General features: G+C 46.4%; 3 protein-coding genes across 10 annotated transcripts in view; 2 read left to right on the top strand and 1 right to left on the bottom strand.

Moving 5' to 3' along the window:
- Positions 1-3,391: 3,391 nt before the first annotated feature.
- On the bottom strand, positions 3,392-4,284 carry LOC125959453 (ryncolin-4-like). Its single transcript, XM_049692277.1, has 2 exons — positions 4,166-4,284; positions 3,392-4,100 (listed from the first exon to the last, which is right to left on the bottom strand). Exons 1-2 carry the CDS (start codon positions 4,282-4,284, stop codon positions 3,392-3,394), a joined length of 828 nt encoding a protein of 275 aa, XP_049548234.1.
- A 1,733-nt stretch (positions 4,285-6,017) lies between these two features.
- On the top strand, positions 6,018-7,321 carry LOC125948451 (fibrinogen-like protein A). Its single transcript, XM_049674507.1, has one exon. The coding sequence runs from the start codon at positions 6,237-6,239 to the stop codon at positions 7,275-7,277; it is 1,041 nt and encodes a 346-aa protein (XP_049530464.1). The 5' UTR covers positions 6,018-6,236; the 3' UTR covers positions 7,278-7,321.
- A 1,640-nt stretch (positions 7,322-8,961) lies between these two features.
- The window catches only part of LOC125948445 (probable G-protein coupled receptor 158), a 51,650-nt gene continuing 32,986 nt past the window's right edge, over positions 8,962-27,625 (top strand). For 7 of the 8 annotated variants that reach the window (XM_049674497.1, XM_049674495.1, XM_049674493.1 and 4 more), the window contains exons 1-2: positions 8,962-9,096; positions 10,601-10,774. In XM_049674497.1, the coding sequence (XP_049530454.1) occupies positions 10,762-10,774 (13 nt within the window). In that variant the 5' untranslated portion in view covers positions 8,962-9,096; positions 10,601-10,761. The remainder of the gene's footprint in view (positions 9,097-10,600; positions 10,775-27,625) is intronic. The other variant, XM_049674491.1, reaches the window with a different exon arrangement.

The raw sequence follows: 27,625 nt of genomic DNA, 5'->3' as shown, positions 1-27,625 counted from the left end.
TTGACTTTAGTGTTCGGCTTGCACATAGCTCGTTTAGTTCAAATTCTGTGTATTTAACGGCATTACAATACGACACAATTGATCCATTTTTCCGGTATTCAGCTTACGATGATTTACATAGTCACATGTTAGATCATAACTAAAAGCACAGCACTTCAAATTTACTCAAACGTCGACCGATCAGATCGAGGGTCTTTCTTCTCTCTCGGACATTCTCGGTGATCATTCCAATCGCAAGCCGTTCCTGATAGATAGGATATGTTGGTATCGTTTTCTATTGCTATTCGGTTACTGCTGCTTTATATGTTTGTGCATGCAATTCCGATCGTTACCATTCATAGCCCGATACGTTGAAAATCGTCAATGATAAGAGGCACGTAAATCAATAATCAAAAATTGATATAATTTTTGATCAATTCAAATACTTCACAACTGAATGAGTTTTTATAATTGTTTCATGTAAATTGACTTGTGAAACTTAAAGCAGCTTCTTGATTACCTAATGACTTGATTGAACTTAAGAAATTGTAAAGAAAATTTAAACCAACAGTAGACACATCAATAAAAAATGGTGACGATTTCTGCAGCGTTGCCAAAATCCGTTGTTATCATTTCACCGCAGGCGTTCTTTCTCTCTTTCTCTCTCTCTCTCTCTCTCTCTCTCGCTTTCTTTCTCTCTCTCTCTCTCTCTCTCTCTCTCTCTCTCTCTCTCTCTCTCTCTCTCTCTCTCTCTCTCTCTCTCTCTCTCTCTCTCGTTCTTCTATTAGTTTCATTTTTTAAGTTATTATTCATGAATTAAACGCAACTCTCTAATTTTCCCATCCCTCACTCTGCTCTGCAAGATGAACGAAATGGAGGGTTGTGGTGGTGGATAGGTGAAAGAAGCAAGGAAAAGGGTTTTAAGTGAATCCAATCGATTTAGAGACCATCAAAACCTAGGAAACGACACCCATATTGCCCTAGGACGTATTTTAAGGATTGGGGTTGTATGGAGGCCCCCCCTCCCGTCGTCCGATATGAACCAAATTTTCTTCCATGGTTTTTCAGGTGCCAATCAAAAAATGTGCAAGTTTTAATAGTGTTCGGTGCATAACTTGCGGAGTAATTAATGATTTTAACAATCAAGTGTTAGGGAAGGGTAGGAAGAAAGGTAGCGGGGGGTTTCTAACCAAGCCTATAGCACTCACCGGCCCCTAAAACCCCCCAATACCAAATTTGGAGTCAATCGGTCCAGCAGTTTCGGAGTCTATAAGGGACATCCGGACAGACAGATTCATTTTTATATATATAGAAGATAGATATTGGAATTAAATGTCTACAGTCATGTAATGATTTCGGATATGTGAGATAAGAAATAGATCAACCACGTGAGAGTTATGAAATTTAAAGGTAAGGGGCATAATTAACATTTAGCATAGCATGAATAAATTAACATGGTACAAGTTCGAAATCTGTTTAAGCAATTTTGTTCTGTATTCTGTTAGTGTTCAATTTTGGAATTTCGGACTTCATGTGTTATAGTTTAATGTGCTAACCATCAATGTGTTTTTATTCCTAGGCACTGCCTGATCGTACTGCTTATCCCGTTCAGCATTGCTTTCGAGTTTAGTTGCGATGCTATGTGCAGGATGACTAATTACAACCCTGTAATTGACGGGACTTTCATGTTTAAATATGTTCCTCATAACTTCAGTCTCAGCATTGAGAATCTTCAGGCTTCTGAAATCGGTCCAGAGTTATTAGATTACTGTCCCAAGAGTATCCTGGCCATCATGGACTCCACTGATGTTAAGCGATTGTACGTTTCTCGGAATAGTAAGTGTACTAAACTTTCAATTAGTATGACAAGTATAAACTCGTTCGAAAGTGAGCTGAATGAAAACCTTCGAGACCTGAACATTATTTATAGTCCCGTGAAAGCGATCTCGCCTTCCATACGCAATCTTATACGCCTTGAACTATTGGGCATATTGGAAGGATCACTGCGAGAGCTAGATTTGGGTGTGTTTTGCGACATGGAGAGTCTATGGTTTTTGAGTATCCGTAAGAGTAAAATCCAGTCCATCGTTAGCAGAGTAATGATTACTCCATGTCGACTTGCTTTTTCACAAGTAATATTAGAAAATAATTTGTTACGCGTTGTGAATCTAGAGTTATTCAATCGTTGCGATAACCTTACCAAGCTTCTGCTTCATACCAATGAAATTGAGTTGGTGACTGGCCGATTTGCGAACAAGGCCATTCAGAGTATCGACTTGAGCATCAATCATATAAGACAAATTAATTCATGTCAATGGAAAACACCGTTACTAATAGAGTTAAATCTGAATTCAAACTTCCTGTCAGCTATGCCTACTTGCATCGACCAAATCAAGAGCTTAGAAACTTTAGAAATGTCGTCTAATAATCTTACTCACCTTGACAGTAGCTGGCTGAATCCACTGGAAAATTTAAAATACTTTGGTTTGAATAACAATAAGATAGTTAGCGTAACTTTCCCCAGCATTCCCAAACAGCTCGAGTATTTCGATTTGACTGGAAATGGATTGAAATCCGTTAATTTGTTCTATGTTGCAGATGCAAAAGTATGTGTTCGGGTGAAATTAAACGTATGTAGTCCTTTCAATGTATCTAGAGGATCTTAACAAAGCATGCATCATTGCTATATTGTTTTAAATTAAGAAACTCATGGAGCACGCGTAATATCTACACCATATGAAGGCAATTTGGATGTATTATTAATTTAGTTATTATCAAAGAATGCCAATGCTAGCGTACAGAAAACTTGTGAATAAAGATGTTTATTGATTCAAAAATCGTTCCATATGTTGTTGATGTACATATTTTATCCTTGCAGGTGATGATTCATTTTAACAAGGACGACCGCCTTTTGCCGCCTTATTACGAAAACCGAGGAACAAAACGCACCACGTTTTGCCGAAACCTGGCCAAAAATTTCAGCAGACTAACTTTCATCAGAGCAAAAATGTGAAAAGCATCTTAAAGTTTCGTTGTTGACTACCGTTGTCGAAATGCTGTTACTCACAGACGAATAGTATAAGTATCGACCACTGCAAGACTATTTTGGGTGTAAAATGTCCTCTTTCCAACGCGATAAATATTTTGGTTTTTTCCTTTAATGCTAGACGAGATATCGAGCCAGCTAATAGTAAAATAATGATTTTCGTTCTCCCCAACGGAATATTACTGCTTAAAATATGTCGTTTGGTTTATCTATATTTTCATAAAACCGACAATCTTGTAATAAATATGAAAAATGAACATGGCATTCACCTTATTCTATTATATGTAACAGTTCTATTTGCATAAAACGTTTTATAATTGTTTGTTATTCGATCAATATGCACTCCATCTTGCTTTGAATAAGTTTCTACACTGCTGGGCGAATCATCATTTTTGAGTAGTCCAAACCTTCGTAGTTATCGTGGAAAAAATACCAATATAATGCTTTTTCGTTCTTCTCTCGTATGTACCTTCCATTCAAATTTGCTTCGCTGCAATGCGAGTACCACCAGGCGCCTTCATGCTTTTGGGCACAATGTGTTGTACTGTCTACATCATTGTCTCGGTCTTTGGTCGAAAACTTCATCCCCTGTTGCTGCCTCATCGAATCACCAGCACTACCAACATATCTCCCAAGCTTTTTCAGCTCATACTGCTCAGATTCACTTCCGATTTCAAATTCCTTGTACCAAGCATACGCGTTGAGCTCCGTATAATCCCTCAATTGAACGGCTAATTCATGGGGAGTGGCAGATGTCAACCGGTGCAATCTTTCAAGACCGATCCAAAACTCTGTCTGAGTGTCGCCGAATCCATCGCGGTATTCGGTCCAATTACGGTAAAAATCTACCGATCCATCGAACCGGAACTGAATCAAAAGCCATCCACCGCCTAGTTTTTCCTGTTCGCAGTACCCAAGAAATGTTTCACTTTCATTGCTGACACGGAACGGATAGTAGCCTGAGACATTCGACGGTACATCCCTGCACGAGGAGTAGAACGGTTTTTCTGTGTAGGTTGGTAGATTGTTTGGAGTAACATCCGATGCAGCTACGACATGATACAGGTTTTCCGATCTGTGAAATCAAACAAATATTGTTAAATTTCGGAGGAAATCGAAAGATCCATCCGTAGATCTAACCCGTTCAACGAAATTTCACTTTCTTCAGTGTCTGCGGCCTCGGTGTGGTCGGCACTTTGGTCACTCGCAACCATACAGATCGTCGCGCAAAACACGAAGAAACAAGCACTCAACTGCATGACTAATGATTAGAGCACACTATCGCTAACACTGCCTACCATGCGACCATTCAGAATGAGACGTCAAAACGATTTTAATTCATGTTTTATACTGAGCCAAAACCAGATTCGTGTAGAAACTGAGAATTTGGAAACAAACAAAAAGTCAACCATGATAATGCGTATGCTAAGATGATGATAATGCATTCCATTTCGTAAGCGAAGCAAGATGATCGGGTTTGACTAGATGATCTTTGTTCTTGCGATTTCGGCAACTCTACAATAGTCTTGACTCTACAATAGTCAACATAGGTTAAGAGTTCAGATTATTCCAAATTGCGCATACACGAACGCTGTCCCTGGATTTGATAAGGATTGATGCGCGTACCGCAATGCACATGGTACTCGTTCCAACGTGCTGTTCTGAGAGAATGTCAGAGCGATCAGGAAACCGGTAGTCAGCCGACGATCCGCTTCTAACGACAGTTCATGATAAGAGATGTAAGTTGGAAGAGCAGCTCCCAATGACTTCGCGCAGCGTCAAATGGCACCAATCACCGCTAACATTTTCAGACGAATGCGATGAGGTCACGATCACAGAGCTACATCCCTGAGCACGTTGGAGCAGTCGTAATGATGAGCACGAACACTGAAATCGAGGACGTTAGAAAAAACTAGCTCCTAAGCGTTTGGGACCGACATTATCGTACCAGAATGTACCGTAGTCGATTAATCGCTCAAATAAATGTTGAAATTATTTTTATTTTTTAATAAAAAAAATCATCGTGAGTAAAGGTTACGCGCGAGTGAGTGAGGGCCGGAAATAACAATAAACCTGAACGTCTTCTATACTGTAAAAAGACTGCCTGCTCGATAGTGGAACTGGTATATTGATGACTGGGTGGTATTGCACTAGGCACAAGCAAAGTGACCGTTAACCTATGTTCGAAATAGTATATGAGGTGTCGCATATGAGGTGCATGGTGCTTGGGATGTTGTGCATGGCGATTAATCACCCGGATTTTTTCAACATATCCGAATCCATTCAAACTCAAAATTTCATGTAAACCATATTTATATTTTCAAATAATCCAAAGTCACGATGGTGATCCAAATGATGGGATGGCAAATGTTTTAAACGGTTTGTGTGAAATATATAAATCTTCGTTTGAAGAGCGGTTCCGTTACAAATGAGTGGTGATAAAATTTAAAAAACAAACCTAGAACTTTACCACAGACAGAGAAGACAGATGTAAGACACTGATTGCCACGATTGTTTTCCTATTCTAATATACGTTGCTTTAAACATTGCTGATGTTCTTATCATTCCCACAACCGTAGCAGCTATCAGTAAGCTAGCGCAGCGTTGTAACTGCCTTATCAGAAAGAATATGAGGATGGTGTTTGCATTGACCAATGTGTTATTAAATGCTAACAAATGGTGGTTGACCAGTATTTAAAAACAAAAAAAAACTAGTATTTCAAGTTATTATTAAATACTGGTAAAATTAATAAATTTGTTTGTTCGAATACGATCAATGCCGTAAGTCAATAGCTTACACATGCAATCAGAAACCGAGATAACTGATATGAATTCATATTGTTTGCTTTGTGTTTTTCACCCAAGAGTGTATCAGAATAAAAAAGTGTGTGAATGTTATGTTACATTTGCCTGCTGCTAGTTTTTCAAATAACATGAGATAAGCAGAGGCAGGAAGGAGGAACTTATCACCCCAATTGAGGCTTCACCGCCGTAGCAGCTGCCAGCAAGCTAGCGGAACACTGCAACTGGCTTATCAGACGGAGTGGACGAAAGAACCTAGAGCATAACTGTGATTGTGGCTCATATCATATTTCTACTCATGCGCCCCGTTCCTACGGGAATCAATCTGACGGTGTAGACATTAAATCAGTGTCGAAAGTCCCTCCGGAAAGTTCGGTGGCATTGATTAAAATCCAATTGGTGTGCTACAATGCGCGTTCCAGAAGTGAAACTCTTCGTTTATTGCTTTACATTTGGTGCGATTTTACACGTTGATGCGAGGGATGGTGGTCGTGAGAAGGAAAATGGTGTCAATCTTTCGTCTACCGGGACGCTAGGATACGGTTTAGAATTGATCCTAAGCAAATTCGATGTGTTGACTAATAAGCTACAGAAGATGGAAAACAGGTTACAAAAAATGGAAACCGAAATTCACGAGCATCGATCCATCTACGAACAGAACCAAAAGGAAATCTTTGCCGTGCTTCATAAGCTGCAACATGGAGTTGCATTAAACTTAAGCGAGTTCCAAAATCAAAACCAAGATCAGATCCATTCAGCATTGCATAAACTCGATCAGGACGTGCGACGTGTGTTACAAAACCAATATAGTCAGCCTACCTTTTCCTCGTGTAAGGATGTTCCATCGATTGTCTCTGACACTTATATGATCCGTCTAAATAGTGATAGTGAACCATTCAAAGTGTATTGTGAACAGTATAAGTTTGGCGGTGGATGGATTGTGTTCCAGCACCGCTATGACGGGTCATTGGATTTTTATCGAAACTGGAATGAGTGGCGGAATGGATTTGGTGATTTAGATAAAGAGTTCTGGCTCGGTCTTGAAAAAGTGCATCAAATAACTAACGGCCATAGGCATGAATTGGTGATTGAAATGAAAGACTTCAATGGAACCTACAAGTATGCGCGATATGATTCATTCGAAATTGGTAGTGAGAGCGAGCAATACATAGTGAAAAATGTTGGAACGTATAATGGAACTGCAGGTGATGAAATGCGCCATCATAATGGCAAGAAGTTCTCGTCAAAAGACCGGGATAACGATGATAAACCGTATCAGAACTGTGCGACGGCACGTGAAGGTGCCTGGTGGCACGGGAGATGTAATGATGCGAATTTAAACGGTCGATACATGAATGCTGCCAGTGAAAAATCAATGTCTTGGTTTCCATTCAATAACGATTGGCAAGGATTGAGTTTCTCAAGAATGATGATCAGGGAGCTAGAATAGAGTTTCTAGTTGAATTAAAGGCATAATCAGCATTAACAAATCAATACGAGAATAAAAATTCCTTTTTCATAAATTAGACCCAAAGCATTTTTAATGATAGAACTCCTTTTTACCTGAGCGCATACAACTCATCCGAAATCCTAGTTTATAATGATATAGTTGAAGCAAGGAACGACTTGGGCTTAGAAAGAACGATACCCTTCACTTCACAAACTTATTGAATATGTATTTCTCATTGAAATAAAACGTATGGAAAATGGTCTTGTAGTCATCTTTCCTTTCACCAATCTCGTTCTTTTGTTTGAAGTGCTACGTTAAAGATTCCGTATTTTAAGAATTATTGAAACATTCTATCTCAAACAAACTACAATTATCTCTATCCCAATACCTGCTTATTGATTTTGATAGCAGAAAAGGATCTAATTTAGACAAATATTTATATAGAATTGCATAATAATTATTTAGAAAAAAAATCCATTTAATCTGCAACCTTTTGGTAATAATATAATTATGCAACTCAGACATTTTTCCGTTAGAAAATTTACATTTCTTGGGTAAGCTTCTATTTCGAAGGACAGAGCCACACATCACAGCGAATTTCCATACACTTCCTCTTCAATACCATGCACTCTACACCGTGAGCATAACGACACAAACCAAAATCGAAATTAGGCAACAAAAAAAACCATAAGTCAATTTCGTGTTCCGCTGTTCCGGTACGTCACTCGTTTGTTTTCGATTCGCGGCCCATTCGTCAGCGTAACCAGCTTGCAACCATCCTGGCAGAATGAGAGATGATTGTAGGCTATCATCATCGAGAGACATTCGCATTGATTGGCAACCGTGCATCGTGGTAGTATCGCCATCGATCGGCTCGTCTGCTGGCGGTATGTTTCATGTAGCCGGCGCGTGTCAGAAGCAACGACAACACAACGACGATATTCAGCTATTACAGCCGAGATGTTCTGTCTTCTCGAGCCGTCTGGCTTCGGAGATGCTATATGCTGCGCGCGCACTCCGCTCCAGAAAATGAGAGAGAAACGAATCGCTCTAAGGACGCTATAAGGAAATATGGAACATCGCCCATCATCATCATCATCGTCATCATCGAGCATGTTTGAATCAGCTTGAGTATAGCAAATAGCAGGCCTTTGGTATTTTCTATTTACGTTAATATACATTAATATATCAAACAACATAAATTAATTTAATTTGTAAAATATTTAATTAAGACATTTTTTTCCGATTCCCCGACAATGCGATGGTTTACCTCGAAGCACTGGAAATGATTAGTCCCAATAAAGGGTTCCGTTCCGTAAAACCTTAATGCTTCCGCTGTTTGCCAGCCCCGCGAACTGGTGAGTGAGTCCTCTGATGTTCCCGCTGCACCGTAGTACGACACCGATCGCCACCCAACAACCCAACTGGTGGGTGCGCTGATGCTCACCCGCACCACTGATACTAGTTCTGCTGTCACGACTACAGCCACGCGCCCCCATGAGCACGACGAACGGTGGACCATATGATTATGCTACCAGGGAGCGTGGTAGTAGTATCTCCGGTGTGCCGAACCATTCCGATTCGCAACGAGTCCGAAGAGAAAATTTTCTTTTCCATCCATTTTCCCCCGTTCGAACCGATTTTCACCGACCATCGTCAGTTGAGGTTCGCTGTCCACTGAAGAAGGATCCCTCGTTGTGCGGTTGGTAGGGCCCGTTTCTGTGTCGGTTTTGTGTCGCGTGCGCTGGAGTGCAAACCGCGTGTCCACCATACACCTGGTGGTCCATCTCCCGTGCCCACCACGTTAGTGCGTGGGGAGGTTGGTATGAAGTGCCGAATGGTGGGAATGGAGCCGGACTCGCGACGTACCGCGAGTGAACGCAGAGCTGTGCTCGTATTGCATTGCCAATGGGTGCCGTGCAGAGGGTTTCGTTCGTTCGCCAAACCAAAATGCACGACATTTTACAGCCTTATTATGGATTCGCGGTTGTAGCAGCGTTTGCTGGAAGCATAAAATATGCTCTCTTCCGGAAAAGACCGTCACTCGGGATCGTTTTTATTGTGCTGTTCGTGCAAGGATTTGCGAAGTTCATTGTAACACATTATTGCCGATTGCAATCAAATGATGTTTATGTGGATCCAATTAGCATAAACTAATCAGCGTTATGCGAGATGTCTGATGAAGTGCGTATCAATAACGGGTCCCAAATTGGGAAATATTACAGAAGTTTTATTAATTTCCACCTGATGGAACATTAATAATGGAGATTAATCGAAGAAGCCTCAGTGTTGAGCATCGAGAGCAGATTCATATGTTTCCCATAAAGTTTGGTCCACACGCCCCATCGTACGTGCCAGTTTGTGAAGCCAGAGAGGGAGAGAGAGAGAGAGAGAGAGGGATAGAGAGAGAAGAAAGTAAAGATAGAGAGAGTGAGTGTAAAAGTTATAAATAAAGTGAGAGAGCAAAAGATAGATGTAGACGTAGAAGACTAGAGCTAGAAGAAAAATAAGGATAAAGAAAAAGAGAAAGAGAGAAAGAGAGAGAGAGAGAGAGAGAGAAGTAGAAAGAGAGAGCGAGCGAATGTGTGTGTTCCGGGCTTCCGGGATAAAATCGCGTCGTCCAACAAAAGGTTGTTCCCTGGAACACGAGCGACAAACGCTGAAAACCCCTTTTCCACAGCTTTTCCTGCAAAAAGCAGCGGATAATAGTGGGAGTGGATGTGTGCCGTCGCGGGGCATGTTGTAGAGGCGCAGCTGGCGACGAAAAGTGGGACTCTCACCGAGCGAGCGAGCGACATTGACGAAGGATCTTGCCCCGAGAATACCTTAGTCCTCTGTTGCCGTGCATGTTGCCTTTGTGTGCTTCCGCGTGTCTTCGTGTGAGTCCCAAACGATTGTGTGCGCCCACGTGTGTGTGTGTCTATGTAGGTGTGCTTCACTAGCTTCACAAGTGCTGGAATCGAATTCAATCGAGCTAAAAGTTTAAGGATTCGTCGCCTGCAGGACCAGCGGCGTCATAACCTAAGGCGTCGCTTTGCGTCGCCGATTCGGACCCGGACACCCGGAAACCCCGAGTACCGTTTCCGGGATTTGTTGTTTGCTTGCACCTAGTCCAACGACCGCGTTACCAAATGAATCGGTTGGAGTGAAGGGCTTTCCACCGAGGAAAAGTTCGTAAACTTCCTCAGCGTGAACCCTCAGTGTTCTCGCCTTCGCCCGTTTGACACGACGTCTGTCTCGTCGGTTCCTTGGGGGAAGGTGTCGCTGTTTGGACAGTTCTTGCGTGCTCGGGAGTGCTAAACCCCTATTTCACCCTTCCACAGCCACAGTGACTTTGCCTGAGGGAGTGTAATCGACGTGTACGCCGACGCAGGATTCGGCAAACGATATTAGTGTAGAGTGTAGTGTAGCCATGTGCAGCGCCCGGGATCCACCAACAGAGCGCATTCGGATTACGTCTAGTTGCGGCACCTTAAAGGAATGAATGGAGACGCCAGGTATGGAGACTCGTTCGGAATCGTTATTTGCCTTCATCTTTTGTTCATTAAACTGCTTTACAATGTACGGAATTCCGAGTATGTAAGGTGCCATAACAGCCGTTAGATTTTATATTATGCGTTCTACAGAAAACTATAAATCCACTTGCAATCAATCCTGCTGTGTGCGATCATTTCATATACCGTGAGGTAGCCTTGGCGGCCTCGGCAGCGCCTCTTAATCTAAGAAACGCTCTGTCCCGGTCGTATACTGGAGATTAGCGCGAGCCCATCATTTATGACACATCATCAAACATTATCAAACCATTTTGATGAACCGCTTTTCTTGGTGGCGCACAGGAACCGCCGACCTTCTACGCGATTAGAGCATGATTTTATGAGTCTTTTGACATGTTCTCGAGTAGGCCCACCCATATCGTCACGCCATTTAGGTTTCTTAAGAGATGACCTCCAACAATGCCGTTGCCTTAACGAAGATAGAGAGTGTATCATCGCGAAACCCCGGAACGAAGATGCTTTTACAGAGAGGATTAGAAGGACGAGAGGAGGGAACGAACATCGTACGGAAGCAACGATATCTTAATGGTACCCACTAATGGTAGGCATCGTCTCGAACATTTCCTAGTCTGATCGAAACTCCAATCGATCGATCGATTGATCGGGAACCTGTGCCACGTGGAACGGAAGCACACCTCACCTCGTTGTGACCGCTGATCGTGCAACATCGGTGTGTACCGGTACATAAAAAGTTTCGTACGCTGGGTCGCGCCCGATTGGTCACACACACACACACACTTTATCAAATATTAACGCTACACCTAATGAGCGCTTGATTGAGTGAGTTGCTCACCGCTGCTGTTGGTTCATAAATGCTACAAATTCAATTCGTAACACTTTCGGGGCCTGTGGCAACGAGCTCATCAAGGCGTTCTCGATTGTCTCTGGTTGACAAGATTGTTATTGTTCGATTACCGCACAACGAGTTGGGCTTTGAAGGTTTCGCAGATACCGGCGAACATCGGTGCCATTGAGATAATCGTCGCCAGCGTATCGTTTATTCGAGCATTTCGAGAAGTGCCAACAATCGGCATGTTGCTTTATGCTTGCGGTAACCGCACCCACCACTAATCGAATGTCAACAGCTGTCGGACGAACGCTAAGAATACAACGCTGCTGGCTATGCAATCTCGTGTTTCGGATGGAGCGTATTTGGTAGAGCATTCCCTCACTCCCGTAAGCGCTTGTAGCTTTGTCTCTGCATCCGGCAACTATGCATCACATCGTTAATCTCGAGCCACTCGAGGCGACCGTTTCGATGAGAACCACACCAAGATAAACAAGCGGCAGATCGGTCGGTTCGGCGACGAGGAATCGATCGATGCCACCGAACACCGGAGCACGAACGATGGCCGCTGCTCGTCTTGTCTCCTTCATTGTACCGGATCGGATTAATGAACAATAATCCACTTATCCATGTTGAGCTCGAGCCCGCTGGGTTGGCACAAGTGCGCCGGCAGTACCATACCATTTTCTTCTCATTTGCACCCAGCACCCGCACCCCCGCCGCACCTTGCGAATCATGCCCACGCACAACCCACCATCGGACGAACGGTTCCGGAAATCAATATGTTTCTCAACGGTACCGAGCCGGTGCCGGGCTTCCGTTCCAAATCTAGGCGGAAATGCCAGCCAGCTACAATGCTCCTGGAGCAGGCTCCAGCTTCTGCTCCGGTAGCGAGCGAATCGAATCCTATCTGCGATCCGCTGCAGAACCACCACCAGAGCGCACAACCCATCACACAGTCAGCTTGGGATGACAGGTCAAAGGAAAGGCAAAGCTTTGGACGGTAATCATACCGCTTCGCACGCCCTTTGCGCGTGTCCTTATGCCTGTGTTTGTGTCTGTGTCCGTGTGTCCACGAAAGACACAACTGACGGCACACAACGCCACGGAACGCCCAAGGATTACTCGAGGCTCGAGAGCTGCTCTCCAAGTGTCCACGAGAGCAACGGAGCCACAGGGGAACCTGAGAGGAGGAAGGGTGCTTAGCAACCGAAAATCACGCTGGTTGCTTGCGTCGAGGACACTCGTTCATATTTCCCATCGACAGGAACCGTGGGTGGTTCGTGCCGCACCACCACACCACTCCACCGTACACTACCGCTTGCTGCCTACGCGCGCCAGCTTCTCTCCGGAGCATCCTTGGCCATTTCGCGTGAACGGAGCGTGAACGTTCTTCAGAAAATATTACATGGAGAAGAGCGAAAAACAACCGAAATGAAAGACATCCACCCATAGACGCATAGCAGCAGCCGGGAGCAGCAGCTAGCAGATATGTATTTCCATTAGATTTTGTGGAATTTCATCTTTGGTTTCGAGCAGCAGACTCAACAGCCAGCACGAACCGCTAGTCGTGCCAAGCTATGGAACGCACGCGTTGGAATACGCGCTTGTGATGTGATCTGGGCAAAAGTGGAACCCGGCGCTGCAAGGCGCATGTTTTTCGGTTAAAACCAAAATACCAAAGAACTTCTCTGCTGCTGTGCAAATGCCGCTCTACTGCTTGTGTTTGTTTCGCTCGATGAACGCCACCCCCCGCACCAAAAAGACCCCAGCGCCCACTGATTTAGTATGCATTAATAGAATCAAATATTTATCTGATCCAAAAACATTGAAATGGTTAACTAGAAGCGATGAAAAGGACTCGCTCTCGGTCGAGACAACCCGGGGACGAATTTTGCGGGAGGAAAGCGAATGAAGCGAAGGGGTTTCAATTTCAAAGGTCACGCAGCCTACGGGCGGTGGCTTCGTACGCCTTCCTTCGGTTTCTCCCAAGGATAGCCCTACCCCTCGCTGCCTTCAAGGTTCTTTTGCAACATTTAAAACGGTCCATTAGCTGGAAACTGATTTAGGGAAAAATCGTCCTCATCCATCGTTGCACCCAACGCTGCTGGGGCAGCTCGATTCACCCTGCGGACCTCCTTATAGCGGACATTAAAAACAATTGCTGCCCCTCCCCGGGGGGTGGGGAGCGTTGTAGAGCGCTCGAGAGAGTTTTCAAATTAAATTTTAACGATTCGTTGAATTTTCGATGGCGATCTTACCGGAAAGAGAGAGAAAGAGAGAGAAAGAAGATCCTGTTTAAAAGTGAATGAGATACAAATAGAGAGAGAGAAAGAGAGAGAGAGAGAGAGAGAGAGAGAGCGACAGGGTGCACGAATAGCGACGCAAGGGATTGTCGCAACCGGGCAACCGGAACGTATAACATGAAGACACCGCTAATAACAGCGTTAAATGAGTTTCACCCCTTTTTGCCGGGTTTTTCCATCCCCTCCCCCCCCCCCCGGCTACCCTCGCATCACCTCGCAACTACCTCATCCCATCCCTAGTAATGGGCGCCTGGAATTGGTCGCGCGGTTGTTGGAAATAACTCCGTTGGGATGACAACGCCCTGCTTGAAATTCGCATAAATATTCGCATCAATTGCGTTATCGTTATGTGGCCCACGTTTACGTTGCATGAAATTGTGAGTGCCTTCCCTCAAAAGCAATCCAAATAATAATGATCCAGAATTGCAACTTTTTGGTGCCACTCTTGTAGCGCTGTTTCCACAACAGTGACAACGCACCAGACCATGGCGCGTGTGTGTGGTGTGCGCGCTTGCGGTGGAAAATCGAACACACAGACAACGCCGCGGCGCGATAAGTGGACAGTAGCGACAGATGTTTCCCAAAGGCCAAACAGCGTGTGCCACGCATGTAATTATGTTTCACCGCCTCGCATCGCTTGCTCCCCCGGTGGACAAAGTATCGTTATGACTTTACATTATGACCGCCATCTTTCTTTCAACCGGTCGCGGCGTTGAATTCCGCGCGCCCATTTCCCAATTAACCGAACCGAATCGCCGGAAAAACTTCTTCCACGAAATGGCATTTGAATGAAAAGTTTTCCCGGACCGGGCGGGGTTCTTTCGTCTGAAATCGGATCGATTTCTGCCGGTTTTGGAAGTGCGGAATATGCCAAGCCAATTCGCCTACGGTTGGTACTTTCCGGAAGCCCGAAAATTGGATGCTGATGTAGAAGGATTGTGGCTTGAGTAAAGGGAAATGGCGCAAAGAAAGTTTGTTGACCTTGGTAGTGGTGGTGTTACATTGCGCATTGTTTGCAACTCTTGTTTGGAGATTGTTAACGAACTGGTTCAAATTTAATGAACTAAAAAGTATTCCAATGTAAACATCATCCCAGTGGCTGTGGAAAATCATTTTCGAAAGCAATTCACTGGAGAGCTTTTCACGATTTTCCACTGCTCCCTCCCGTGAAGTAAGCCCCACTTAACGCTGTTCCTGTTGATTCTATTCAGCAGCAAATGCTCTCTCTCTCTCTTATCACTCGTGTCTTCCCTTTTTCCTGCTGCTCCCGGGTAATTACCATGCGATGTGCCGCAATGGCCATTAATTTACCCGAATTCATTGCCCATAATAAGCCACCCACGGGGCCCACGGGTTTCACCCCCCAACCGAGAGACCCGAGATAGGGAGTTCATTTTCGTTTCGTTGGCCAGCGGCTCCGTGCATGTAATGCATCTGTCGCGACGACCGAAAACCAGAAGGCTAGCTAGCCGGGAATCTTGGCGTGACCCCAAAAACGCTACCACGGCACCGAGAGACCTTCGCGAAAGCGAATGAAACGTCCGCTCGAATGGTCCCGATAATGAGAATGTGCCGAACGAGAAGCGAGAAAGTCCCGTCGGCCCGTGGTCCCTGGAAACCCGGGCGATTCACTTTCAGATAATTCCTCAATTTATTGCGACAACTTTGCTCGCCACGCCGGCCACAGCCGGTTACAGCGTACCAGGGGAACACGCGGGGTTCCGGGGAAAACCCAGCGCCCCTTTTTCTTCCTTTTAACCAAGCGGCGTTACCTGGACTTGAACCGGGGCCGGGGCCGGAAAAACTAACGAATGGTAATGGTTTTTCTTTTTCAATCCCGTTCTCTCTCTCTCTCTCCTTCTTTCATTTTATCCTGCTTCACGGTAGGAGCATTCGTTAACGTGTGTGGCGTTACACAAGCTTTCGACTGGCGCCTCCATCGGCCACGTACCGTTTGGAATTGTTGTGATAATGAAGTGATTGTACGATGAAAAAAGCCTTCTCTCTCACACACACCAAAACAGAGAACGGGTTTTAAGTAAAAGAAAATAACCCCCGTTTTCCCCTATGCTGCCTCACCACCACATCGTTCGTTCTCGATCCTTATTTAGGCCGAAAGTTTATCGGGCAATTTTATTTCCATTTCCATTTTTATCTCTTTTCTCGGGCCTCTCGGGGTGGAAAGGGGTTTCATCCAACGCAACGGAATCGGCATCGACTTTTCCGGTCCCCCAAACGGCCTACACGAGGTACCGCGGTGTGATTGTTGCTTCGAGAGACTCCGTACCAATGGCCGGAGCGAGCGTTGGTGTCGTTGGAACACCGTACGGTATGGAATAGATTGCGCCGGGTTTCATGTATAGGTGCAAGACTCTCCCTTGTCATGGTTCCACGCAAGCGAGACAACGATGCCACCGGAAGCAACCATCGATGTGCTGATGTTTAGCCAACCAGCCAACCAGTCAGCCAGCAGGCAGGTTTATCGATCCGTGCACCCCGTGCCATCGATTGTCACGAAGCCGATTCACCGACACAAAACCGACTGGTGGCTTGTGGTTGTGGCAGACGTTTTTATGGATTGCGATTGGGCTGGCTTTTCACGAATTGTCGTTCTGCCAGAAGCACCAGACCACCAGACCTTCTCCTCCTCCTTCCATGGTTTACCATACACCATTCGTGGGAATATTAGTCCTGACAGGTGGTTCAAACGTTATGATGCCAACGTTAGGTGGGTGCCACTCGGCTACGGATTCTTGGAACCGCGTTGGGTCTCGGATTTCTTAACCGAAAATCCCGATAGAACACTGGTTGCTCCGGCTGGGCCAGGCACAACAGCAACAGGCCGTCAGGTCCTTCACGATACACGGCACGGTACACGGCCCGGTAACCGCAGTATGTCATCCTCAATCAAGGCTTGGCGACGGACGGAACGGAATCGTACAAGCCGGTCGCTAGCACTGGCACCATTCCCACTTCCAGGTGTGAACGTCGAGATGGTTATTTATAGGGTACACCTGTGTACACCGCATCCATCCATCGATCGATCGATCGATCTGGCCGAACCAAACCAACCTTTTGCTGGCCTATAAATGGATCGAGTGGAATCGAAGGGAATCTGCATCTTCTGTCGCTCCTGCTGCTCCTGTGGCTGATGCTACGGACCAATTCGTGTCCAAGGGAGAGGAAGTAATTTGCAAAAGCTCGGCCAAACCGTTGGATCAGATTGCGCCCGGTTACCGCTCAGAAATAGTCCGAACCGAACGTGAGCAGAAATCGATGTTTGCGGTGGCCACGGCACTTACGATGATGGAGATGCTGATTGCTCATTTATGCCATTTATGAATTCCATTAGATGTGAAGCTGGTTTCAAGGTGGTGTGTCTGCTTCTAGTAACACGTTGGTCAAGAATTTTCGGATCATTGGTGTATGAGTTATGGATGCTTTAGTAACGCTGCTTCACTGCTTCAAAACAATCGATAAAAAGAAATTCCTTCTCCTATGATGAAAACTATTTTCATGAAATTTAATGCTCTATTGAACACCTTTTTGAAAAAACATCAGCTGATGCAAAACAATCGTTAGACTAATATTATGTCTTCTCTGCAACAAGGAAAATCAACAGTTATCGAATTAAAGAGTTGTCCCAGAAAAAAGTTAAGCAACTCCAAAAATTTCACAGTTGCGTTACTAAAACTATAAATAACTCACACGATAATGGTCCAAATGCGATATAAACTTAACAGTAATGATTGTTGTGAAAGGTCAGACTGGAAACTTACTAAACAATGTGTTAGTTACCTTTCTACCGCTAACTGGTCAGAAAAATGTTCGCAAAACATTTCACACACACACACATTACTTTTCAACAGGATACCCTTCTGCTATCCAATTCACGTCTCACTAACTTCTGCAAAATTCAAACAGCCGACTGTAACACGACACTCAGCAGCAGTTTGTAGCATCGCTCCGAATCCCTTGTCTCCATCGATCATTTAGCGTCCAATAAAGGTGGGAAAAAGGGTCACTCGCTCGCCATTACTTATACACGACGCCCCAATGGGATTCCAATGATCGAACATCGTTCCGGTCGGGGCCGTGCAAGGGACCACGGAGCCTCGGAGCGGCAGAAGAAAACAAATTGGCCTTCTGCTGCCTAGAGACACACACACGCCATATGTGCCCTTTGCGAGGTGCGGTCGGCCGAAAAGGCGGGCGGGACGCGGGGACAAAAGGTTAAACCAAAATTTCCATCAAAACCCATTATCGTCAGAGCGCCCGCGGAGGTAGGGTGGCCGGGTGTATCCGAAGTAACCGGAGGATGGTTTCGACATTTTACATCCCTCTCGACTTGCACCTAGGTGTTTGTGTGCGTGCGTGTGTGCGTGTAGCCTCATTATTTCTCGATGGACGATAATGTTTATCGTCGTGTGATGAAAGTTCGGGTTCCCAAATAGGGAAGGGAGCGAAAATTTCCATTTTCCCTCAAGGCTCGTTATGAGTTTTGGGGTTGCGCCTTAGCCACTATAGATAAGTGTTTTCGAATTGGTAGTTAAAAGGATCACAAATGCCTATCGTATCGCATCCTCTAGGATCGAATTTTCAGGAAGCTTAATAGTTAATTAAAGAAGCTATAGATGACATTTGGAAGAAACATAATGTGTGCCCACGGCATGTCCTATGCTGCTTAAGCGCGATCTGTATTCACTGTCGGCAGTATCGTTCGATAGACATTGAATCCATACCTAAAGCTTGTCGATACTATCCCGTCGAATGCTTCGAATCCAGCATATTCACATCCAACCTCGCTAACCTCTGCATAATCAAGATAATTGACACCATGACTGTCTTATCTAACGCAAACCCCTAATACTAACGGCACGCAGCACAGAAGAGCAGCAGAGTGGCTCGTTGCTGGTGACACCAACGCATAAAAGCAAACCAAAAATCCAGATTCACAATCCAAGGCAGCAGCAGACAGCAGCAGCAACAGGCAGCACTAGAACCAGCAAGCGAGTGGCAGTATCTTGAGATTGGCAGTTATCAAGATTCACGTCACTACCATTTAGCTTACCACCCTGCCAACCCGCCAGACCGACCCCTCGGCCTATCTTCACGCCTAGCTTGGCGTGATCGGTTTGACCAAAATATTTTCCACAATAGTCGCCAACTTCCCGGCCATCGACGAATATCGGCATGCACATCGTCATACGTGCACGTCGGTTCGCACTCGCATCCACAGCCGAGCCGGGTCACGCACCGACTGGCAAACAATCCGGGATTATCTTCGTGCGTCTCATATTGGCGATAGATACGAGGGAAAGAAGACCGGGGAAAAAAATAGCATGGCAGACTTTCGAGCTGCTTCGTCGCCTTCAACACGGCCACCCAAAACACGTCCGACGCGGAGAGGGGAATGGAAAGGGAGCTTCAACCTTTCATGAACCCGCATGAGCAAAACGTGTATGCAGGAAAGCAGAAACGGAAGTTCATGTCAATGTCCTTGCTGGGCGTCTGTCTGCGCTACGCTATGCTAGCGGCGTACTTTCTCCACTTTGCCTGGCCAAATGGTGGCCAGCGGTGTTATCGAGCAATTTTCCTACGCCAATGTACCGCCATCATTGCTAACGGCTTACTCGGTACTGCTGCCGCTGCTGCTGCTGCTCCTACTGGGTGGAATGTGGATTGGAGAAGCGGAAATCAAATCCACCGACTATCCTATCGATATGTTCCGCTTTATTGCGTGCTCTCGGCGTTAGCGGAACGGTCCAGTAGTGGGTCTAACCGGTTCAGAATTATTCATGAACTCTTATGCCCGGGATCCACTACAAAGAGGGAGCGGTGATAAGGATAACTTCCATTGCCTTCTTGAACTGTCCTTCGATATCCATTCTACTTGGCGGAACACATTACCGGGCATAGCCTTTTGGGTGAAAATCAAGAAAATATTACTTTAATATCGACAAGATACCATAAATTATCCTGTATCAAATGTGTGACTTATGCTAGATACTATATTCACATTTTTGGGAATGAGAACACTCGTAGCTCCAAAATCTAGGACTCGAAGTACGTGACCTCGGTCCTGACATGAATATTGCAAAACATTCGAATATAAACGAGGAATAACTGTTTGAATTTTAAATAGAGAAACATGATGTTTTCATTTGATCAACATTAACATCATCGTTCATGCAAAATGCAATAGAAAAATACAGACAAGATTAAGAGTGAAGTTGAATTGAAGAGTTTAGTAGTTTAAAAGATAAAATGGAGCGAAGAAAGTAGAAGGAGTTAATACTTTTGAAAATTAAACAATGATTAACGATTTAATCATTTCTATCTATTTGATATGATTTAGAATTAGTTGAAGCATTTTATTCTAATTTCTAAAGCTAAAGCTCCTCCAAGATCGTTTCATTCAAAAGAAGAAAAGTGCTATTACCATACATTACCTACCCACAAATTCGGTTTTGTGGTTTTTGAAGAAAGCAGTTTTCGAAATCATTGGAAAAAATTGTATCTTTACAGAAAATCGTAAGTATTTCCAAGCTTATCTGTCTTAAGACACACTGTTTGCAAGCGATCCTACTTAACACATTCAACCAAATTTTAAAGACCTTCCTGACTGACCATTATCGCGCTCAAATGTGACAAACAATTACCCTAATAGGAATCGTTCTACTACCCCCCTAAGACGGTTTCGGTCAAGATCTGCCATTGCCACAGGATGCATTATTTGATTGCAAACCGGCAACCCTTTTTGGGGGGCACAAACTGGTGCCGACCAGCAGAACAAACACCCTGAACCGATTCCAAGCCGTGCGATCGTTCGTCTGCCCTTGCCCGGCGATGCCGTGATTGGCGCTCTAATAAAATAAACACGCTGATACACGCGGTCACGGGGAACGGCAAGGGCCGAGATGGCAAATGGAGCATGATGAAGCGGTCGTACAGAGTCGGCGAGTCGTACGAAAATAAATCAAATTCCGGTAACGATGAGCACGAGCGGTCCAGCAGCAGCCGGTTCGGACACCTCGCCGCCGGACGCGTGACTTATGAGCGACGCTTCAACAAGTGGCCAGGAAGGAAGAGTGGACGGGACAGTGAGAGAGAGAGAGAAAGTAGGAAGGTCGACGGGACGTTTTTTCTTTCTTTTTCGTTGTTTCCCAGCCAGTTGTTTGCAGCGGCCAATCTTAAAAAGGTTGAGCTATTTTATTTATTGACCCAGCCGGTCCGTACCGAGAGTGAATGCGTTCCGCATGGAGTGTACCATCACCGCCGTGTCTGACGGGAGGATATGCCCCAGCCAAGGCTACGGCAAGCTACCACTTCGTCTTCGTATTTAAAAATAAAACCTTCACCAAGTGTCTGAAGTGAAGTGTTTTCTTTTCCGCAGGCGGCACTCGAAGCGGATTGGAATCTTTCGTTTTCTTTCTTCCAGCAATTAATCAATTTACGATTTCAAAAGAGCAACGAGCAAGGTTTTCATTTGGACAATGATTATCTTTACGCACTAACACCAAATCAAACGACAGGCAATGCGGCAATTGGTCAAAGAATGGCCCAAAACACTAATCCGGGACGCTCCAGCTCCGTAAACGTCTTACAGTTTCATTTCCATCATGCTTTGGCCAATTTTGGTGCCGGGAAAATTTATGTTTATTTTCCCATTTCGGCCGAGCGTACACCAATACGCGGTTCTTTGGCGTGCGCGCGATCGCGACCCCGGCTTGGCAATTGCTTTTAATGAATCATAACGAAAGGTTTACTGGTTCGTTCGGCCAAATTCCGCCAGCACTGTGTCCGCGCGCGCGCCCTAGTGTGTGTGTTTGTGTGTGTATATGTTTGGGAGTGTTTTCGCGTAAACAAATGAAAATATTTTTTATTATGATCGACCCCCATGTGGACCAGAACGGACGGAGCATCCAAGGAGGATTTGTGCTGAGCATTAACGCGCTCGTAACTCGCGTAATGTAGCGCTCGTAAACGCAACGCATACACACAATTCGGCCTTGAAGGACACTCCTCCTCCTCCTCATCCTCCTCATCCACCTCCTGGCGCCTCCTTTATTTTGTCTCTTTTTACTGCCGGTGTTGTGTCCGACTTGACGATCGTTCGGACACAAAAAAAACGCCCCCCGCAAGGAAAAGGAAGTAATATTTGCGTTAGCTTGCTTTGATTTATTTGCATTCGCACTCTCTCGCGCACTTTCCACAACAAAAATCAACACAAAAACACTAATGTCGCGGATTCGATGCCCTTTTGTGAGTGCCCTTTTCCCGAACTGATACCCACACACGCGCACGCACACAGTGGACCAGCATACTCCACGTACTGACGTGCACAGGTTGTGGAAAGCGCGCGAGCGACCCGGGACTGGGCTTTTGTTTTGATTTATCCAAAAACTTGCTCACTAGTACCTTCGCGGATAAGCATAATTCAGCATGGGCCTCACGGTCGGTGCCAGCAGCAGCAGCAGCAGGAGCAGCAACAACCGGAACGTGCAAAAAGCCAGCGAAAAGCCGCCAACAACGCGGGTCGCCTTTACGTTCGCAGCGAGTGCGAGTTAGACAATGAAATGCCGGGTGTACGGGGTGTACATCTCACAGACCGGTTGGGACAATAAAATGGAACCTTTTTTTCCTCCGCTCGCTTTCCGCTTCTTTTGCTTACTAAATTACCCCTGAGCCCCTCGAGCTGGAGCGGAAGAGTCCGTTGAAATCCAGCAAATGGAGTTCGCCATGCTGGTGGCAGTCTGACAGCACAGGGATGTTGATGTTGATGATGATGATGATGATGGCGGTGTGTAGGGAAGAAGGGTGGTGGTACTCCAACTTTACCATTGTTGTTTTAACAATCCCGCCCCCGCCGACGATGAGCGAGCCGGAATAAATGCCACTGTTGCCAAATGCGATAGTCGAATACCGCCCAAGGAGATAGAATACCGCCCAAGGTGCGATAGCCAATAGCGATGCCGGAAGATCGATGAGGCGCCCGCCTCCGAAGCGTCTCCACGCGATCTACACCGCCCTTTATCCGTCACCAGGCCAGCTAGTCTGGCATTTTTGTTAACTAGGCTTAAGATTAGGTTTAATCACCGAGTCCCCCCGGTATAAGGGTTCCAGGGCAGGAGGAAATGCCTGCTTACTTTACTTTTCTTTATTATCCCTATTACCTTAATAAATACGGCTCCGCCCGTAAGTTACCAACAAAAAAAAAAAAAAAAAAAAAAATCCCGCCCCCGGATATAACTCCTGGCAACCGGGGCCGGCTGTCCAGGCTATGAATGCAACAATCGTAAATCGAGTTGCGAATGGTGCAAAAGCTTCACATGCTTCGTGGTATGCATATGCGGGTTCTTGCATTAACAGCATTGCTCACATAATGATAAACCAGCTCTGCACAATGGTACTACTACTCGGTGTGTCGAGTCATCGTTCGTGGTGCTTAGTTTCGTTGTTTTCTCGTAAACTAAGCTCCCGGTATGTATCGCAAAACCCCATTCCCCATTCCAAACCGACGTGTATCGCGAATCGCGAGCGAGCATTTGCAGACGCTGGCCATTCGCTTACCGAACCGACGGATTACTTTTCATCCGTTGGACATGAATTTACAACACGCCCGGGAGGGAGGCGGCAAGAATGGTGAAAGCATCGCTCATCTTCCTGCGGCTTCTTACTGTCGTGGCGGCTTCGATTCGCGATTCGCGTCTTCGGAGCTGCGCTGCTCCGGTCTCCGGGAACGGAGAATGATAATGAAGGCCACGGCACGGGGATCCATTTCACATCCGTTTCACAGCGATGTGAGCCTCGCTCACGGGCTCACACCGAGGAGCGCATTCAGATGTTGGCGCTTATGAATATGAATGAAGGTGCAGCGAGTGAGCGAGTGGCACGTTCGCGGATTTATGCGGCCGTAGCAGGGAGCGAATCCTTACGGCTCGGGTGGCGTGTGTAGATTACCGAGCCCCAGGCTCTAATGCACGGGTGAGCCAGCAGGAAAATGGCGGTTGCTAACGGTTACCGACAACACACAGCATCAGCAGCAGCAGCAGACGAGCTTTGCATTCATCCGATGTCGTGTCGATTCGACGCAGTTTTGGCATTACGGAGCGCCTCCGCGGTTATCGTCCTCCGTTCGATGAACAGGATTTTCAGTTTAAATCATAACAACGAACCGAGGAAAAACTTTATGTTAATGCTCGCGCACAACCACAACACACGCTCGAGGCTCACGCGTACCAACGGATCGACATGAGCACCGTGTTCGTCATGTTCGATTTGTTCGCCGAATTAGTTAGCATTTCGCCTGCCCCTTAGGAGGAGGAGAATGTGCATAAATTGCGAGCAACCGGAGCGCGAAGCAGCGGCTCCGAGCATTTGGATTGGATCATCAATTTATGCATTATACCGTGGGTGTGCGTCCCTTTTTCATACGCCCGGCACGGCCAATGCCAATTTCGACCGAGCGACCGACCTTAGCCGCTCGGTGGAATAGTGGGCCGCCCGTGGGCCTCGTCTCTCTTCAGGACGCGTTTCGCAAATTGATTTTCATGTTTAACTTTCATTCTGCAGCGGCTGCCATTGCGTGCGCGATGGAAAAACGCGTTGATCAAACGAGATACCAAAAAGAACGGGGAGAAAAAGCGACGGAAAAATGGTGACCGGCAACCGTTCCGCGAACGCCAACCATTTGTCACGTTCGGTCACGACGGTCGATTCCACGAATTTGCGCGACCACCAATCCAATCGCATTATGCCGCTTTCCGGGCCGTTCATTTACATAGATCCAATAAATTACGGCCAGGGCTCAGTGTCGCGTCCCGTCCTGACGTGAAGTCGCTTCTCCGGCCATCTTCGATCGTCCGGCACCGTCGGTCATCACACGGTACATCATCTAGTTGCCACCAAGGAGACCAACACGGTGGGCCTAGAAAATGGTGTAACATCTTTTACTCCAATTTCAAGCAAACGACGATTTGTTCGCCTTCTCCAGGAATGCGCTTGCTGGCTGGCAGACTGGCTGGCTCTGGAGCAATGTTGCGGAAGAAAATAATAATGAAGACGCACACCTCCTGGCCCGGGGCGGCCCTGTAGCAACGGAGTTCGCCTCGAGTTGCGTAATCGACGTGAAATTTTGGCGAAAGCCTAATTTCGACCTCGCAATCGCAGTCCTCGTCCCTCATTGTCCCTTCTCCCCGGGGAGATGGGGATTCCGGTGGGCAACAATTTATCAAGCATTTGCCATGCGGAGACGGTCCTCGGAAGGGAACCTATGCATTGGCCCGATGCGGGATGGCGGAATGGCAAATATGAGTCCCTCTCGTGACCTCCTGCTTGGAAGTTAGCCAAGCGTGGCGCGGGAAGATTAAAAGTTGTAATTACCAGCCAGGGCCAGCGACCGGCCAGAGACAGATGGCAGAGGGTGAGGGCGTTCCTGGCGCACTCGCTCTCGGTTATCATCTTTTCCACCTGTTTGGGTTTGTTGTTTACAACATCATCATCATCATCATCATCTCTATGCTTCCTCTATGTGTGCACGGTTCATGTTGTTGTTGTTGTTGTTGTGTTGTGTATTGTGCTTCGTTATGGCGCTTTAGCGAGGGCTATTGTGATGAAGGGCAACGAAGTGGAAGGGAAGTAGCCCGGCCAAGTGTACCCGGAACACAAGACGATGCTGCTGCTTTACGCGACCTTTGACCGTGTGCGTCCTTTTGTTTTCCGTTTGTTCCAGTGCACTCGCTTGCCATTGTGCGTCCTGTTTCATCTTTTTTGTTGAAGATGGCATTTTTTTAAAGAAGCATTAAAAGCCCCAAGATGAAGCGGTAGTAACTGCTTTAATCAGCAACTACCAAAGCGAGGGACCGGTTTTTGTGTGATAACAAAATTTGATCTAATAACATTGCAGCGTTGCTGCAAACTGATTTATTAAATGAGGCTTTGATTGGATTGTTTTCCTTCCCCCCATGACGCGCACACACACACACTTGATTTCACGGTTGATCGTCGACGTCGAGATTCACCTCAGGGCATCCCGGGTTTCCACATCGTCGCAAAAGCCGCAACCGATGGTCGCGAACACACTCGATGGAATTATAGCTTGCTTCGATTGCTTCGAGCTCCAATCCGTTAAGCTTTCGCATTAGATTTGAAATTTATTCATCACCTTGCCCGGAGGTTCACGTGCCATACACATACACATGCACACACGCACACATACGTACAGAGCGCTGTCTATGACGTGTGGTTGCGGCAACCGGCGCACCGTGACGTGAGTTTTCCCGCGGGTTTTTCCTTTGTTTCTGTGCCGACGGTCGGTGGTGGGTTGATTGATTTTATTTGTCCACAAGACACGAGCGGCTGCCGGCTTCGAAGCGAAATGCTTCGATCAACTTCCAGCAAACCCCCGCACTTCCACACCTTCCTCGTCGTCGCGCACCTCGTGTATAAAGTTACAGTAAGGACGGTGGGGAAAAGGGTGGGGGGGGCGAGAGGAAGGAGAGGAAAAAATGAAATTTCATGTGCTTGCATAAAATGTTATCCTCCTTCACCATCTTCACCGAAAAAGGGGCTGACGATGCTGCCTTCCCCCAGGGGTGGGGACGGAGAACCTGGTGTGGTGCCCGCTGATGGTGCTCGGTTCCGGGAATGAAAACATTAAAGACAGCGCAGCCTTCGTCTCGCGTGGTGCGTCTCTCTCCCTCTCTCTCTGTGTCGTTTCTCTCTTCATCTTTGTTTGCAATCCGTGGAAAGACCGTCGCACACACACACGTGTGTGCGTGTGAGCACCTAGCTCTCGTCAACCCTCTCACCAAGGGCGTGAGGTTTTCTCCGGGAACGGGAAAATCAAAAATAACACGAGCGCCTGCGGCCGGCACGGGGAGATGATTTGTTCGATTTCCCTCGTACGCACACGGAGCGCACCTCAGAATGGAGCAGCAATGTTGGTGTTTGAAAGATCCTCGCAGCATCGCTAAAGCAAACACGCGCCACACCGCCACGCGAATGATGCCTTACGCCTGACGCGCTTGGGAGTTGCGAGAAGAGAAGAAAATGCTGGAACTTGATCCACGATGAAGCGAACACGCCAGCATCCCTAACTTCACTTCTCTTCGGGGACGGTACAAGGGATCGGTATCCTGCTGCTGGACTTCACTAGCACACCGGACATATCGGGGGATATCGGACCGGCCCAGCCCACACACGGGCAACGATAATGTTTTCTGACGTTTCATCAGTTTCCGGCCGCCGGTGCCTGCGTCGATGCCGAACTGAGCCCGGGGACGAACCCGCGACCAACTTCAACCTTCCACGGGGGCCTTTTGATGTTGGTTCGCTTCAGCGGAAACAATATTTCACGGTATATTTGGCAGCAAATTATGCCTCTATGCGGACCCTACTGGTGGTGGAGTATCCGTTTCCGGTTCGGTGAACCTGCGCTTCTCTAGGGAGAAGCCCACCACCCTCTTCCCGCCGGCTTAAGATATGCTAGAAGGAAGGATTGAAGGATACTTCGGAAGAAGTTGGGCCTTTTTTATGGGATTTTTATTTCCTTTTATTGCCAGGACTTGGATGAGTCTAGATTTCAGGAAAAAAGGGAGAGTGGTTTAAAAAGGATATTTGGGGGGTCCAGGGATGTTATCCATTTTCATTCCTTCCTCCGAGCGACATCCATCCGTCTGTAGGGGCCTAAGGCTGTCC

Source organism: Anopheles darlingi, chromosome 2 (genome assembly GCF_943734745.1).
Source record: "Anopheles darlingi chromosome 2, idAnoDarlMG_H_01, whole genome shotgun sequence".
Lineage (NCBI taxonomy): Eukaryota > Metazoa > Arthropoda > Insecta > Diptera > Culicidae > Anopheles > Anopheles darlingi.
Note: the sequence above shows the minus strand (reverse complement) of the source record. Positions and strands in the feature narration are given on the sequence as shown.

Bases quoted from the DNA above. Each gene is read 5' to 3' on its own strand.
- LOC125959453 (XM_049692277.1), bottom strand. From the start codon at position 4,284: ATGCAGTTGAGTGCTTGTTTCTTCGTGTTTTGCGCGACGATCTGTATG. The intron at 4,101-4,165 runs GTTAGATCTACG...TTGATTTCACAG, and splicing joins AGTGAAATTTCGTTGAACGG to ATCGGAAAACCTGTATCATG.
- LOC125948451 (XM_049674507.1), top strand. From the start codon at position 6,237: ATGCGCGTTCCAGAAGTGAAACTCTTCGTTTATTGCTTTACATTTGGT.